The sequence below is a fragment of the Sceloporus occidentalis genome, unplaced genomic scaffold (assembly GCF_023333645.1).
Source record: "Sceloporus occidentalis isolate IW3139 unplaced genomic scaffold, rSceOcc1.0.p SCAF_422, whole genome shotgun sequence".
NCBI classification, from domain to species: Eukaryota; Metazoa; Chordata; class Lepidosauria; order Squamata; family Phrynosomatidae; genus Sceloporus; species Sceloporus occidentalis.
This window is the reverse complement of record NW_028317402.1, coordinates 278583-296189: the sequence shown is the minus strand read 5'-3', so window position 1 is coordinate 296189 and position 17607 is coordinate 278583. Positions and strand designations below refer to the sequence as shown.

Here is a 17607-nt window from a genome sequence, read left to right as displayed (position 1 = left end):
CAGTGCTAATTTTAGTACTTGCTCATAATCAACTTTATATTTTTATTTATTTTTTTAATTCTTTTTGGACTTTTTTTTTAACATTTTGCTGGAACTGGATGGTTCCTCTGATGCATAATTATTTTTAAATGTTACTTTTTTTTCCATATTTTTTTTTTATTATTTTTAAAATATTTTACATTGTGATTCGAAAGCTGGCCTCCATTGAATTGCATGGTTAAATGCAGTACCTGTATTCAACCTGCAAGTGGAGCCAGGGTTCTCAAGAGGGTCTGGAGAACCTCTAGCGAACTTTTCCAACATTTCTTTTTTTTTTTTTAAAGGAAGCGCCGTCATCTTGTGAGTGGCAAAATCACTCGCAGTGGCGGTTGTGACCGCTCTCCGGAGCCGTCACATCGCGTCCTGGGGTGACTGTTCGGTGTTGCTGAATGCCTCGTTATCGTTATTGAGAACAAGTACATGCACAGATACTGTATTACTGCCCTTTTCATTCATTCACATTTATTAAGCTGGAGGTCAGCAATTTCAGGCATAAACTGTGGCCTTTTCAAGTTGTTTTTTTGATGATCTGTGACAAGGGAAATATGAATTATTAATTAGTCTTCTTCATATAAGCTGTAGTAGTTCAGACTTCTAAACATTTACCTTATTATATCCTTTATACCATCCTACTGTCCGTATTTTAAAGTGGGGTTCACATGTCATGTTAGCTAATACTCTGAACTGAGAGCGCTCTATTCTTTTTGTTCATGTACTATGTATGTACTATTATTTTTAATAAATAAATAACAGCAAAGACTTGAAAAAAATAACCACTTTTTATCACATCTTTTAGTTAAAAAACATACAAAATATGTTTGCTTGGTTTTTTTTTTTAAAGAAGAAACAGTTTAACAGTGTCTGCGGAATTAGACTGAGCTGTCTATCCAGTACTAAACATTACATCCATACAAATTCTGGAGGCATCGTCGCAAACTGAACTGAATTAAATTACAAAAGTTAGCTTGTTAATGCGGAAAAGCCATTCATCCAAATACTGATATATAGTGCTTGCCAGTGGTGACCTGTCATAATGCATAATGAAGTTAAATGGCAAATTTAAATTTCCACATCAGTGAACAAATCCACTAAGTAGGAAGATGGGGCATGTTCTCTAAATTGGGGTTTGCAGTCCAGTTACAAATTTCAAATTCCTGACTCACTATGCATTATCAAGAGCCAACTTCTTCAGAGCCAGCCTGTATAATGTATAGTAAATGTAAATCCTATAGCTATAGTGCTTGCTTGTTTACCTAAGCATTATACAAGCCAGCGTCAGCTCTTTTTGCAAGAGGAAGCTCACTGGGATTGGGCTCTTTATAATGAAGGCAGGAATATGAAACAAGCCCCCAGTGTCATAAAACACTGTGATGTGTGGTTATAGGAGCCCGGTCAGCCCAGAAACATTACAAAGCTAATAAGAGCTATAATAAAATGATGTCTAGGCGGATACATAGCACCACACCATGTTTTGGAGGAAGATGCACCATGTATCTATAATTTTAACCTAACTAGTATAACTACTGCATAAAGAAAACTCTGTTTTAAAAGAAGACTATAACAAGCATATTCTGAGTTGTGTTTAAATACATTGAACGTCTGCCAGCTTCTCTGGCACCAAAAAACTTAACAAAAACGATACACATCCAGATTTCAGTAACATTAGTCTATTTTATATATATATATATATAACACAATTGTACCTGTTAATACAACAGAAATGGCTTTGAACCTTGCAAAAAGTAAACATTAAACAGTATTGTTTAACCTGCTTGCATGTTGAGATCCTTACCAACAGTGCAGTACTGCTTATTTAACACAAACCTTAACATTTTGTGTGCCAGAGGGTGAGCAGAACCCCCCCCTGGTAATAAAAGATTAGTTGAGGTGCAAACACTTTAATATTTCCTCCTCTGGCTGCTCATGTTGTGTTGTTATTCACTTCATATGTATGAGCTGACTTGCCCTGCCTGTATTTCGTCGCTGTCCAGAATGTTATTCTCTTCATTGCTTGCTGAAGGAGATTTCGAGGTAAGGAGGATACTTGGTTTCCCAATAATGCAGCATTTTTCCCAACAGTGTCCAAACTCAACCTATAGAAAAAAATACAAGAAATAAGAGTTCAAGTAAACTGGTCTAATGAAAAAGTGACGAGCAGCAGATTCTGAAAGGAGCGAGCAGCTCTACAATGCCATCACACGAGGGACTGATTTAGTAGGTGATTCTCACGGTACCCCTTAAAACCTGTTCCCTACATGCAAGAAAATGCTGGCATCTATTTGCAAATTATTTTACTTAAATGACACTATAGCCATCTGTGTTGTTCTAATTTACGTAGCAATACATATGATTTGCATCTACACATGGCAGAAATATCAAATAGGTCTTAATACCGAACCGTGTGTGTCCCAGATAGGGTACAACATCATCATTTTTCATTAACAAAGATGTTAAAAAGCATAATATATATATATATATATATCGCATGTCAAAGGTATAGGCTTTTGTGTCTCATAATGTTTAAACTCACCTAAGCAGCGAGAATGGCTGAATCTGAAAGATGAGTAAGTCATTGCAGTGACCCTAAAATGAAAAAGTAATATGTTCAATGAGCCTGCAAATATTTTAGCAGTAGAGTGCAGAGGTTTATATTTGGATTGTGGCACTAAAGGTGGTCTGGACTGACTACTCGGTCATCTAGAAGCCAACATAACAAATATATACGTTTTAAAAGATTACTATCCTAGTTGTCATATTTTAAATCTCAAGACATAAAGCTTCCACAATGTAAACTTGTGCAATGCTAATGTATTGTTTGGAACCTCATTATATTGTAAAGGGATGTGGGACCTATAGGTGTTTTTCTTAAAAATATGCGTTACAAGCATTATTACCAATGTAATTGGCAGATAAAAACATGTAGTTTGGTGTTTTACTAACTGTGTCTAAGGAGAGGAGGTCATCTTTACTTCCACCAAACACCATTACTTCACTGTCTTTTCCAAGGCAGGCGGTGTGCCACAATCTGGAAATATATCACAAAACGATTTAGCACGATGCATGAACTTGGTTAACCACAGAAACCCCTATAATTCACTTTCACACATAGTAGAATAACAACAATAGTAGAATAAACCTGTAAATACCGGTAGTTATAAATCTTAATAAAATTCCTAAATAGGGAACTAAAATGTCAAGTTTGTTCCGCCATGCAAATATAATCATGTTTATTTCATATGAAATTTCAGTATGCTCCTTTTTATGTTGAATACTTTGTGTCTCCTATATGAGTCTCACCAAGAAATACAGAGTACTTTTTACGTACTTTGATAAGCATTTACTAAAGTTAAAAAAAAAAAACAAGTTAAGTTACCTTGTGGATAATCTGCAGCTGCTCGCCTTTTCTATTGTCCGATGTTCTGCTCCAAGAAAGCACTCCCATTGAAATCAGTATGAACTATTTAGGTGCACGTGCCTCAACAGAACCTTGCTCACAGTGTTCGCTGAGCCGGCACTGGAACTGTCTGGCAGCGAGCGTATCACATGTCAGGAGACGTGTTTGGCCAAACACATCTCCTGAATGGAAAATAGCTGGAGGTGGGCAAATTCATATGGGGGAAATCTTCAGAATGTCTCCATGCATTTGCATTACTGACCATACTTAAATTTAAAGGGACTTCTCAGCTATGGCTGACGTGTCTCTTTAATATGCATTCTTCAACCTACTAAAAACAATAATCTACCTTCTTGGGAGAAGCTGCAGTTCCTAAGCTCCAGCACATCGCCCCTGGAGCTTAGGGGTACCATTTTTATCGTGCCACTGTTGGTTGTGTGAAGCACCCAATCTGAAGCAGGAAAGCACTCCCAATGAAGTAAGCATATGCACATGGGGAGTTCTCGCTAGACACCCTGGGACTGATCCATGAACCAGTGCTGAGGTGAGTATACTAAGCATTTAAAGAACAGGAGGTTTGTTTGTTTGCAAGGAGGACCAAATTAAAATGTAAAGTGCATATGAAGGCTGTAGTGTCCCTTTATGCAATTACCCAAACACGTCATACCTACCATATATTAGAAGCACGTTGCCAATAGAAAATACAATTTCACAAGATACCATACAGTCCCTTCACCTTACAATAACTATCAATACTAGGCCATTATCTCAAGTTCCTTCCATGGAGATAAAGGAAACTGTATCATCATCCTACAGAGATTCTTGCACTAAGATGAGAAAACTGACAGCAGATCAAAATACCCCATCTTCCTCACCTCATCCTTGTAGGAAGTCCTGTCTCTGTCCTATCTGCAGTGGCGACTCTAGAAACAATATATAGGGGGGGCACACAAGATACCACAGTCAAACTGGGGGGGCATTCATAATTTCCAAAAGTAATGTGCTATGGAATTATACTTTTGTTATTGGGCTAAAATAATACTTGATCATTCAACATGGGAAGCCTGAACCCACAATTGAGTGCAACTAATCCTTGAAATAAATATTATAACACAATAAATAACTTTTTCACTAAATGATTTCAGGGCCTTGAACGTTTTGTCCCCTGAAGTCACTACAACTTCAGGAGGGCATTTTATCTCTGGATAAATATAACTTAAATAATTCCTACTGTAAGTTAAGTGCAAGGAAACAGATGACCAAACACACACACCAACACAGGCTCTGTCACACCGACACCCAGACACACACATCAGGACAGGCACTGCCACACCGACAACCAAACACACACACACCAGGAGAGGCTCTGCCACACACACACACACACCCACCAGGACAGGCTCTGACACAGCCACATCCAAACACACACACCAGGACAGGCTCTGACACACTGACACCCAAACACACACCCTAGGACAGGCTCTGCCACACTGACAACCGAACACACACACCAGGACAGGCTCTGCCAAACCAACACCTATACACACACACCCGAGGACAGGCTCTGCTACACTGATAACCAAAAACACACAAACAGCAGGACACAATCTACGTCACAGACGTCTACATCAGGATGGATTTTTCACACTGCATTGTCGTTTATACCCCCCTTAGTGTTTTTGCCCCTTGTGTATTGATGCCCCTGCTGCCCATATATATAAATATTAACCCCAGTTCCCGATAGCAGGTATAGATCAACACATTAACACACAAACCAAGCTTTGCATGTATAGATCAACTGAAATTCACTTGTGATCTCAGCACTGAAGGTATATATCAAATAAACAGAATCAGACATACAAATCCTGTATTTGCAGGTATACAATAGTATATGAAACGTAGCATTGCAGGTATAGATCAAATAAATACATGGAAACAGCATTGCAGGTATTAATCAACTGAATAAGACATACAAACACTGTATTTGCAGGTATACATAAATAATGTATGGAAAACCAGCTTTGCAGGTACAGATCAATTGGAATTCACATAAAAACACGTCATTAAAAGGTATATTTAAAACCCCCTAAATTACAGGCATAGATCACAGGTTGCAGACCCCAAAGCCAGCCCTGGCGTCCACACTGCCCACACAGCAATCACACTCCTATCATACCCAGGCAACCAGTAAATGCTGGTACCTAGGCATGATGGGACTGTGCTTGCTGTTAGCATCCACACTCCTATCATGCCAGGTCAGCCAGTACATGCTGGTACAGGGTGGCTGTAAGTGATGTGTAGACCCCATACTGCTGGCAGCATCAATACACAAGGGGGGCAGCTAGCTAGGTTTCAGCATGTACTGGCTGACTTGGCATGATAGGAGTGTGATTGCTAACAGCAATCAAAGTCCCATCATGCCTAGGTTCCAGCACTTACACATCCAACCAGTAAATGCTGGAACCTAGCCATGATGGGACTGTGATTGCTGTTAGCAATCACACTCCTAACATGCCAGGTCAGCCAGTACATGCTGGTACAGGGTGGCTGTAAGTGATGTGTAGACCCCATACTGCTGGCAGCATCAATACACAAGGGGGGCAGCTAGCTAGGTTTCAGCATGTACTGTCTTACTTGGCATGATAGGAGTGTGATTGCTAACAGCAATCATAGTCCCATCATGCCTAGGTTTCAGCACTTACACATCCATGCTATCACACACACACTCATTCATTCATATACTCATTCACAGATTAATTCCCTCAATCACGCATACTCATTCAAACACCCTCCCCACCCCCTTACCTGCACTGCAGCTCCTCGATGCCGCTCACAGACTTCAGCAGAGGGCGCGGCCTCCCTCTGCGTTCTCTGGTACTGCACAGAGGAAGCAGGACTGGAGCAGAGTCATGTGATGTCATGTGACCGCTGCTAGGTTCCGCTTCCTCTATGCAGTACAGATGACCCTCCCACAGGTAAGTAGCAGGGCTCGAGGGGCGGCCCGTGTAAGATCGGTTGCCCTGGCTGCCGATCTTACGTGGGCCGCACCCTCTCTCTCCTCCGCAATAAAAAAAAAAGACGGGATTTAAAGTCACATTGCGACAGGGGGGCAACAGGGGGGGCAAGGATAAACCTAGGTGGGGCAATCGCCCCCCTGTAGCGACGCCACTGCCTATCTGTAGTAGGAAGATCTTGCTTGGGCCTGGTCTTCAAGCAGCACTGGGGAGCCTGTCCTGCCTGGACTGTGTTGTTGAGTCTATCTCATTCAATGCTAGTCTGCTCTAATTTAGCACCTTAACCTAATAAAGCAGGGCATTTACAAAGAATACCATCTGTAGTACAAAAAGAACCACCCAAAAGTCCTTTGTTTTGTGTCACATACACACATTCTCAAGCACCATGCACAACAATTGATAGATGTGAAAAGGGTAGGTAACCTGTATGAACACAGCGCAAGCTGGAAGAAAGAACTAGTATGGGATGCAGAGAGTACAAACACATGATATGAGAAGAATGGATTATACATGCAATAAACCAGCTGCTGGAAGGGTTAGATTGTGTATATTGGATATGGGCAGTGTGCAGGGAACAATCTGAATGAAAACTGCAGGACAGAAAGTGAACACTAAACAAGCAGGCCTCATGGACATGGGTGATGGGACAGAGGGTAATGTGCATGAATAAACAGAATGATCAGGGAGATAGTATTGGGCAATTAGCTGGAATGCAAAAGCATCAGTGAATCCAGGAGATAGCAGGAGCAAACGGGTTTATCAATATTCAACAGTAACTGTTGACTGGCTTAGGAAAAGACTGTAATTCAAAAGCGTTAAAGAAATTATAAAAGTAGTGGCTGCTCTGACGAAAGCATGAGGCAAATGACCAGCATGAGATACTGTCCATAGTCATATCTTCAACTGGGTGGGGAATGTTACTATAAATTAAGAAGTAAGGCAAACTGCTAAATTGTACTTCTACAAACCGTCTTTAATTGGCATCATTTTTTTTATTATCAGTTTATTTCTGCGCAAAATGCTTATCTGGCCTGGAATGACCACTAATGCGTCCCATTTAATCATTGACTATACTCAGCCATGAGCTATATATCATTTAACATAAACAACTCATTGTTATAGATGAAGGACCAATTACTCAAACATTTACCGTAATTAAAATTATTCTTTACTACATCATTTCTACCTTGGTCTGTCTTTGGGAAAGTGTTTACACTGCCTCCACTCATTGGTCGATGTACTATAAATCCATCCATCACCTGCAAAAAGAAATATGTGTACAAGATTAATTTAACAAATCATTAGGAAGCCTTGTCTAACAAAAGCGAAGGTGTTTGCAGGGGAACTTAATGTATTAATTATATTGCATATATTATATGCAAGTCCTAGAAAGAACTAGTTTTGATAATTGGGAACAGCAGCTTTGTGTCAGGTGTACATCCATTAAAATGGAATTTTATACTTACGTAGAATACAATAAACATAATACCATAATATGTTGTCATAGATTTTCTTTTTCTCCTGTATGGAATGGAATGAATTAACCAATCTTCATTCATAACCAAACATTCCGATAATGTTATTAATTACACAGTTACTATTCATTCCAAAGGTTTAAATACATTTTATTTATTAATAATTATGAAGCTATGTTCAAACTGCTTAGACGGACAGGGAATAAGAATTTAGAAAGTGTTAGAAATTCAGTTAGCTATAGCACAAACATTTATCATTTGGCCAATTGAAAAAATATGAATTATTAATCAGAGCACAGCCCATAACGTGTACTATTTCTACTTCGACAATAAATTACTACAGACAATATTTGCCACATAAAACATAGTCCGATAAAGTTGAAAAGATATATTATTGTGAAGTTTATGTAAGGTGATACTTTTCTGGCTTTTAACATTTATTTAGATTAAGTGATTAAAGTTATTACATGAAACTTGTTTTTCAGCCATGAAATACTTACTTAATGGTTCGCATTCAGTACTAAGGCCTCCAAAGAGAAAGAGCTGATCATTCCCAACTGAAGTTAGTGTATGCCATGATCTGCCTCTAGGCTTCTCCCCATTAACTCGGATTCTAATGCAAAGAGGAAGTATTCAAATAGCATGCAGGGATATTTAAAACAGAGAATCTTTGTGGTGTATTATCCTTAACAGACTATAACTGCTTTGCTAGGCTTTTGTTTTGTAGAGCACTGAGAGGGGAGATGAGTGAACATGTTTGTTACATGAAAGAGAAAGTTTAACAGGACATGTCTGGGGCTTGAAAGTGTAAATAATTCACTTTAAAAACTAGCCAATGCTGGTTTTCAGAAGGTTCAAACTTGGTAGATAACATAGTCAAACTTTGCCTGACCTTTGGTCCCTGTATCAGCCTGTCTTACCCGCCAGACCAAGTCCAAGTGTCCAGGTTCAAAAAGTGCAAATCATTCATTCGTGTTTCCTAAACATTAAACACAGTATAAAGGTACTTGGTTTTTTTTCAAGTAACCCTAACCATAATTTCAAAACTTCACAATTTGAAACTATACAAAACAATTTGGACTGACAAGCTTCTCTACTAATTGCATTAAAGAAATATAAACATGTTTGGACCTCACTTGGTGCCATGAAAGGTAGCAACAAAGCTTTGCGGGTCCCACAATAATAATAATCCCGCAATTATTTTACTGATGTAAACCTTCATTTCCCATGAACCTTTGCAATAATTTTAATCTCAATAACATTGTAATTCAGTGAACAAGAAAAAATTCTGAAAAACAAGAGTTTACATCTGTTGTTCCACGTCAAGTGCTAATAACATTATGTACTGATTCTAATTCTTGTAGCTTGTAGGTAATAATAATTGAAAGCAGTTACTAAACTGAATGGACCGATCACTCACCAGCACTCGGCCACCGAAGACATATCCGTTATTCCCCAGAACAGCACAGGAATGAGCAGCCCGGGCTTGTGGTGGAACATTCTGTTAAATGGAATATATTTTTTTAAATACAAAAGAACACATTTCACTGAGTAATAAAACCCACACACAGAGTTGAACTTACGTTTACCACAGGTTGAAACCATGTCTCTTTACTTGTGTCAAAAACATGAAGATCGTTGTTCCATCCCCAAAACATCTGGCCTTCCTGCAATTACAAATATTATTTAGTCTCCAGCCCTCTTTTTGTTTTATTTTTTAGAGATCTGCAATAAATAAAATTACAGTGGTTTGACAAAACGCAATTTCAATATATAAGCAGCTTGTGTTTACAGGTCAGAGTTCTAAATAGGAATTAATAAACAGTCAATATAAGATACACATAGCAGAGGTTCTTTTACCAGGGGCATTGCTAGTGGTGGCCACGTCGGCTGAAGCTCAAAGTCTTGAAGAAAACGCCAGGTTTGTTAGATCACAAAGGAAGGAAGACTACAAGAAGTAGAAAAAGTCTAAAGTGTACTTATTGGATGTTTAATATTTATGTCTACGGAGTAATTACCCATGATGCGTCATGGACATTGAAGAAGTCACTAAGCTCATTGTGCTTTCTGCATCCATATCCTCCAAAATAGATTAACCTAAAGTAGAAAAAAATAAAAAATAAACAGGTGTCTAATAGTTCAAATAATTGGACAGAGGGGGACATGTAGATGATGACAGCAACTTTTCCAATGCATTCACACGTCTTTTGAGAAATGTCACTTATTTAACTATGCATTATACAGGGCCATCCAAGATCTTTGTGCAACAAAAACTCGCTCCCCTTTAACCCCTTCAGGACCGGGATTTTTAAGCTAGGGTGTCGCTAAAGGACCGGAGCCGTTTTTTGTGTTTTTGCCATGTCTTTCTTCAACTGTAATTTCTCTCTTATCAATTGGTGCACCCACACAAATCATATATTGTTTTTTTCAGCACAAGTAGGGCTTTCATTTGAAACCATAGTAAGCTGGGTAGTACATTGTTTTGTTTGAAAAAAACTGGAAAAAGTGGGGAAAAAATGAAAAAAAACGCATTTTTTTACAGTTTTGTATACATACAAATTGTACACACATTAAACCAATGGGAAAAAATTATCCCAAATATATTCATTAACTTGTCCTGATTTGGAAACCATCCAACATGGCCAGGATTTTTATCTATTTTGACCAGTATAGGGCAAATATTGCAAGGCATGCATCACGTTTTTGAAATGTAATTTTTTTCAAATTTGGCATGGTAGTCTAATAACTGCAATAGTTGTCACAAATACTGATTATCCCCCCAAAATTATATGTTTATGAAAAGTAGATAAGTCAAGGTGTACAACTAGGGTCATTTTGACACTTTTCAAACAGGGATTTTATCGCCAATTGCTGCCAAATTTTGAGGTATTTTTATATTTTGGGGGGTTTTTTTGCATATGTTGCAATGTTGCTTTAGATTTTATATTATATTTTGTATAGAATATGTGCAACTGCAGAACAAAACACCAAATTGTGTTCACCAACATCCCCCGGTTCCAACAAGGCCTCACATGCATGGTTCATGCATTTTTTGAGGAAGCTATGAGGGCAAAACTGGAACATGCGCATTTTCATTTTCACATTTGGAATTTTCAGAAATTGGTTTCCTGGGCCCATATCCCATTTCGGACATTTTGGAAGCCCCCTGCTGTAAATTACCCCATAAAAGTATATATTTATGAACAGTAGACAAGTCAAGGTGTTCAACTAGGGTAGTTTTGACAGTTTTCAGCTAGCCTTTTCTTCACTGATGTCTGCCAAAGTTCACGGAAAATTTATTTTATTGCGTTTTTAACAAATACATTTCAATGTTAAAATTTATTTCTTGCACAGCATATGTGCAACAGTGGAAGAAAGCACCACATTTTGTTCACCAACACCCCCCGGTTCCAACACGGCCTCACATGCATGGTTCATGCATTTTTTGAGGAAGCCATGAGGCCATAACTGGAACATGCACAAGTTTTCAGAAATTGGTTTCCTGGGCCCATATCCCATTTGGGACATTTTGGAAGCCCCCCCACTGTAAATTTCCCCATAAAAGTATATATTTATGAACAGTAGACGAGTCAAGGTGTTCAACTAGGGTAGTTTTGACAGTTTTCAGCCAGCCATTTCTTCACTGATGTCTGCCAAACTTCACAGGGAAATTATTTTATTGCGTTTTTAACGCATACATTTCAATGTTGCAATTTATTTCTTGCACAGCATATGTGTAACACTGGAAAAAAAACACCACATTTTGTTCACCAACACCCCCCGGTTCCAACAAGGCCTCACATGCATGGTTCATGTATTTTTTGAGGAAGCTATGAGGGCAAAACTGGAACATGTGCATTTACATTTTTTAAAATATTTTTTTTCATCAGATTACTTGTAAGTGACAGGTTTAGGCCGCTGACATCAATCAGGGAGACCGATCAATAATCAGCGACTTAAAATGTCACCGACAAGTGATCAGGTAATAATTATGATTTTTTCATTTATTAATAATTTGTGTTTTTTCATAATTACCCTAGATGACCCCTCTCTCTTTGTAGAGCAGGGTCATCCGTGGGCTGCCATAATGATCCGATCACTCCTATTGGCCAGGAGTGATCTGATCAGCCCAGCATTTGACCTGGAAGCACCCTGGACTTTCAGGTCAGTGCTGTTATTTTTTTTTTATTATTATTATTATTTTATTATTTTTTTTTTATTTCTTTATTTAAAAAAAAAAAAATTTAATTATTATTATTATTTTTTACATTATTTTTTTTTTACTCTTTCAATGCTGATGCTCCATTGAAGCACAGCATTGATTGATATTTAGTCCCCACAAGCTTGTGGGGACTAATATTAACCCCTGCAATGCTGCGATGGTGGTCATACACAATCGCAGCATTGAAGGGGTTAATTGAGGAAGAGGGGGGTAGGGGTTAACTGAGGAAGGGTGGGGTGGGGGAGGTCTGGTCTCCACACTCATGTGGAGACCAAAGAACCCTGTCTCCCTGTCCCTGAAGCTGCCTCTGGCAGCTGGGACACAATCTCCAATAGACTGGAGATTGTAGGGGAGGAGTCTCTCTGATCAGTCCTACAGGACTGATCAGAGGACTTCTGGGGGCTCGTTTTTGCTGTTGCTGGTCTGCCTGGGCTTCCAGGCAGACCACCAGCAGCAGAACCCACTAAAAAACGGGAATTAACCCCTTCAATGCCGCGAAGGGGTTAACGCTGCACTGACGCTCTCATGGAGCGATCAGGCAGCAGGGGGTTGTTGGATCAGGTCCCCACACTTGTGTGGGGACCCATTCAATACCCCCCCACCCTTCCCTGAAGCTGCCTGTGGCAGCTGAAACCGAGATTGCAGATTTTTCTGCAATCGCAGTTTCTGCCTAGAGAATCACTCCGTGGGAGTGATCGTGGGCTTGGGGGCGGGCTTAGACAGGCTGTGCTGTCTGCCCAGGACTCCTGGGCAGACAGCAGCAGCAGCGCCCCCACGATCACCGCGATTGTGGTGATGTGGGGGCGTTTTTTGGAGGAGACGTACCTGGTACGTCCCGGTCTACCGGTGACTGTTAACCAGGAAGTACCAGGTACGTCCCGGTACTGAAGGGGTTAAATACTAACATAACATTCAACTATAACTTGTCACACAAATAAACCAATCGAAAAACAGTTTACCTGTCTTTGTAAACCCAACACGATAGTTTATCCCGTGCTGTAGGGGATTTGCCTTTAAAGCTTGTAATGTGCTTCCACGTGTACCGTCCAGTCCCTGATTTCAAATGCACAACGTACAGCTTTAAAGAAACATGCAAACAATATGTTGACGTCTTTCTTTGCAAACATTGGTGCAAATTTGTGCAGTTAAAAAGTGGAAGGAACCCTCAAAGAGGAGTCTGACTCATCTGCACATGTTTTAAATGCTATGCCACAACATTTTACATGCTGCTGGACAGCCTTTGACATTTACAACCAGGCAGTATGTAGAATTCCCACATTTGCATTATGAAATTAATTCAGTGCATGATCTGTGCCTATATACTACTTAGCTGCAGTTTTAACAGCCTGGTTTGTCAATCTATAGTAAAAAAAAAATAATAAAAAAAATAATGTCTAGCTGCAGCTTAACTACACGATAATGAGATTGGACTGTGAATCATGAGCTTACCTGGGAACTTCCCTTGCGGGACGCGGCCAGGACTGCCCACTAACGTCAGGGGGTGGGCCTGTGACGTCGGTTGGGGCTCCCGCTGACGTCAGTGGGATGGCCCACTGACATCGGGGGTGTTCCCACTGACATCGGGGGCGTTCCCACTGACATCGGGGGCGTTCCCACTGACGGCAGCGGGAAACACCCCTATTTGAAGGGAAAAGGGGCGGAGAGCGGGGCGTGTCAAGACCCTGCGACCCGGAGAACCGGTGCTTCACCCGGCAATCTCCAGATCAAACCCAGAGAGTTCCCAGGTATGATCATGAGGGTTAAGGGTTGTATCTTAACTAATAGCTGGGGAATTGTGCATTCAACAAAAATGGTTACTATGCATTTAACAGTAGAAAGTACCTGATTACTGTAGCCTTTGTCATCATACCCTCCGAAAACATACAACTTCCCATTAAGACAAGCCCCACAGCTGCCTGACATTGATGGAGGTACATCGCCATCCATTAAGTGAATAGACCTATTTACAATGAAAATAAAAATATTAGTAATAGGTTTAAGTGGCATGATAACTAAAAAGACAACATGGATTCAATCTAAATTACTGATATTTTTAAGCCTAGAGTACTTAAATATGCTGTAGTCTTCACTTGAAATATTTGGTTACAGGGATGAGGACAATATTATGAAATATCCCAATACCACTTTTAAAAAGATCTAAATATTATTTTAAGAAATCTCCCCTTGACTAATTAATAAAGTTATTTTTTTTGTGTCATATACCAAAAATACCATGTTACTTAAAGACCCATATTAACATGATTAACTTACCACAAGCCACTGTCTGTATCATAGATCCAAATCTCATCATTGGGCAAATAAACTTCATTCTCTTCTATTGTCTATATATAAAAGAAAGGGTTAAAGTACATATGGATAACCAATTTGCTTTGACTAACGGCCAATCTACTGTATTTTTGAAGAAAGTTGGTACTCTTTTAGATGGTTCTGCAAGCAAACCCTCTTGATGAGTGCTAGAAAGGAAAGGGTGATGGTTGGGAGTGCACTGGAACAGTATGCATGTTTTGGGGAATTACCTTTGGTAGGCTGAAGGCATCAGGGCAGAGTGAGGAAGCAGAATAAGAGCATCGTGTAAGGAAGATAAGCCTGGATAAGGTGGTAAAATATGTACACAGGGGTGTATCTTTCCCTTTATAGTCATGCATTAGAACTCTATATTTTATAAACAGAAAACACTTCGGGTCATTTTTCTTTCACCTACATAGCTTGATATGATGAAATTTGCTAAGATCTTAGATACTACTTTTATCCGTCTTACAATTTTAGTGAATAAACCCCAAATTTACTGCAGATCGCTTTGAGTATTTATTCTGTAAATTGCTTAGTTTAAAAGCTGTTGTGTTTTGAGCCAGGCCACAAAAAATTCCATTGGAATCATCCAGCTCTTCTATACACGAGCTACCATCGTATGCATTCATAAACTGTCTACATACTAAAAGAAACATACAGATACATCCCTTCCACAATCCGTTTATATTTCATTAATTAAACATGGCAGGTATCAGATGACTAGAAAGCTTCCCACTTTGGATGCAGTGATGTGTAGGGTGGTGAAATTCACAGCAATTCCACTAAAAGACCTCCTGTTTGCATCAAATATACATGATGGATGAAGCGGCAGATACCCTTCTACCCCTACAAGAGTCCCAACTATTAGGGCTGCTGGAGGCTCTGCATGTCACAACACAACCGTGTATTTATTTGTTTACATACTATGTAAACAAATATTCTGCAATAGTTCTGCAAACTATTGGAATGTTTAGTATTGTGGGACATAATATTAGTATTGTGTAATTTTAGTAGTAATTTAGTATTGTGGGATATTATGACACCCTCATTCTGAGCTAGAAAAGTGGGACTTCAGGGTCTATAAAAAAAAAGGCTGTGCCTCTAAAACAAAACACTTTTGGGATGTTTGACCTAAGTACCTGGGCTTTGTGCTTTCATGTATCTCAAATCTTTCCAATAAAGGCTCTATTATACATCATGTAACATGAGTGTGGAGAAACGCAGATAATCCGCCAAATGACCACATGGGCCTCGCAGGAGCAAACTGAATTCCCGCCAAATACCAGCCAATCAACCATAAGAATTGCCGCACGCGCATGTCAGCACCCAATGCCGCGTCTATAAATAAAGCTCGACATAAACACCATGTGCATACGGCTAGGTGTCGATGGTTTATACTCAATTCGTCCTTGGAAAACGAAAGGTTAATAACCGAGGCTATCGGCTACATCAACAACCACCGGTACCCAACGCTTACCACGTATCCACCCCACACGTACAGACGGTTGTGGTACATGGCCGCGCAGTGACCGCTTCTCTCCTCGGCCACGCAGTAACGCTGTGAGGCGGCCATGGCTCTTGTTTTTTTCGGTAGGTGTGATGCGACGGCTGTGAGGTTGAATTCCCAACTGTCAGTGAGGAGCCCACCGGCACACGACGGGCTGCGACGAGGGACACCAAGCGTGACGCGTTTACAAGCTCTATGAAAGACAACTGGAAAAATAATCTGGCGTTAAAGGGCAACTCGGTATGAAAACGCCAACCCGCAAGAAGACACGTGATCGGACTGGAGGCTCTGGGGAAACCGAGGACGGCTAATAAAAGGGCACATCTCTGCGATCGCTGCATCCAGCCGTGCTGGATGCCTTTACATTCAATAAAATAATAAGTCATTGGTGCAGTGTCACTAAATCTACTGCTGATCAAGTTACTTTACTCTGAACTACGAGTTGAGAATTATGCTTTTGGCTGGGGGCATATTTTGCATTTAAATATCCTGCATTAGCAAGAGCATTTTCACATGTATGTCCCGATCTAAAGAATTATGCAAATAATAAAAAAAACCCCAAGATGTTAGTGAATGCTGTAGGTATACCTGCCAACTGCCGCAATTTAAGGACAGTCACTGTTTGAGACCAGAATCACTGGTTCCTCTCCTCATGTCCCCGTTCCTAGGCAGGCAGAATGTCTGAGTATGACTATCACGGTGTTGTAACAGTAAGAATAAAGAATGTATAAAAACAGCAGAAAATGTGTCTATAACTAAAACTGTATATAATCTTCTTGGTATTTCATTCTTACATACATAGCATCAGTATGTCTAAGGGATGAGTATGTATGTTTGAGTGCATGTAAGCATGAGTGTCAATGTATTAGCGTGTGAGCACGGATGTTTTGTGTATGTGTGTCTGAGCATGAATGTCTTCATAAGTGTATAGGTGAAAGCATTTCTATGTACGAGCATGAATGAGCAGCTGTTTCTGTGTTAGCGTAGATGTGTAAGTGGTGTTGGGTGGAGTGTGTTAGCATGAGTGTGTGTGTTAACATGGATGTGCTTGTGTGTTATGTTTCTGTGTGACCATGAAAGTTTATGTATGACTGGTGTTAGAGGGAGTGTATCTTAGGTAGTATGTGTTTACTTATGTGTGCAAGTATATATGTTACAAAGGGCAAAAAAGGCATGCAAAAGCTGTTTGTGGGAAATTATGGCACGGGCAGAGTGTTTGGGGGTTAGGAGGACACTGATAGGCTGCTTGGGGGCAGAGGTGCACTGTGGGACATGTTGCTTGGTGAGGTTGAGGAGCAATTGCCAGGGCAATTTTCACACCAAGCCACCCTGATATTGCCTAAAATGGGCAAGGATTCCTGTGCATTTTTATTGTAAAGTTTTCTTTCTAAATTTTAAAGCTCATAAAACCATCTCTACAAAGCGCTGGCCACCAAAACACTGAGGAGCTACTTGTGATCTGAGGCACCGTGTTAACTTCTAAACCTAATCCTTGAGTTTGTTCTCTGTGATGGAAACTCTCCCTTTTACATTCTTCACATGAAAGAAATGAAGGAAGACCTGCAACACACACATTTTATACATTGAAACTAGCTGAACATATTTGTGTTTCACTTTAAAAAAGTGCTTGCTTTGGAGATGCTGTA

The 17607-nt window shown here is 39.9% G+C and overlaps 1 protein-coding gene across 1 annotated transcript; it reads right to left on the bottom strand.

The window, feature by feature from the left end:
- Positions 1-1960: 1960 nt before the first annotated feature.
- LOC149272712 (kelch domain-containing protein 1-like) lies at positions 1961-16027 on the bottom strand. The gene is made up of 13 exons (XM_089506785.1): positions 15932-16027; positions 14416-14486; positions 13987-14104; positions 13104-13222; positions 9941-10019; positions 9506-9589; positions 9343-9423; positions 8843-8901; positions 8423-8535; positions 7634-7706; positions 2980-3064; positions 2570-2622; positions 1961-2132 (listed from the first exon to the last, which is right to left on the bottom strand). Exons 1-13 carry the CDS (start codon positions 16025-16027, stop codon positions 1961-1963), a joined length of 1203 nt encoding a protein of 400 aa, XP_089362911.1.
- Between the last annotated feature and the right edge of the window lie 1580 nt (positions 16028-17607).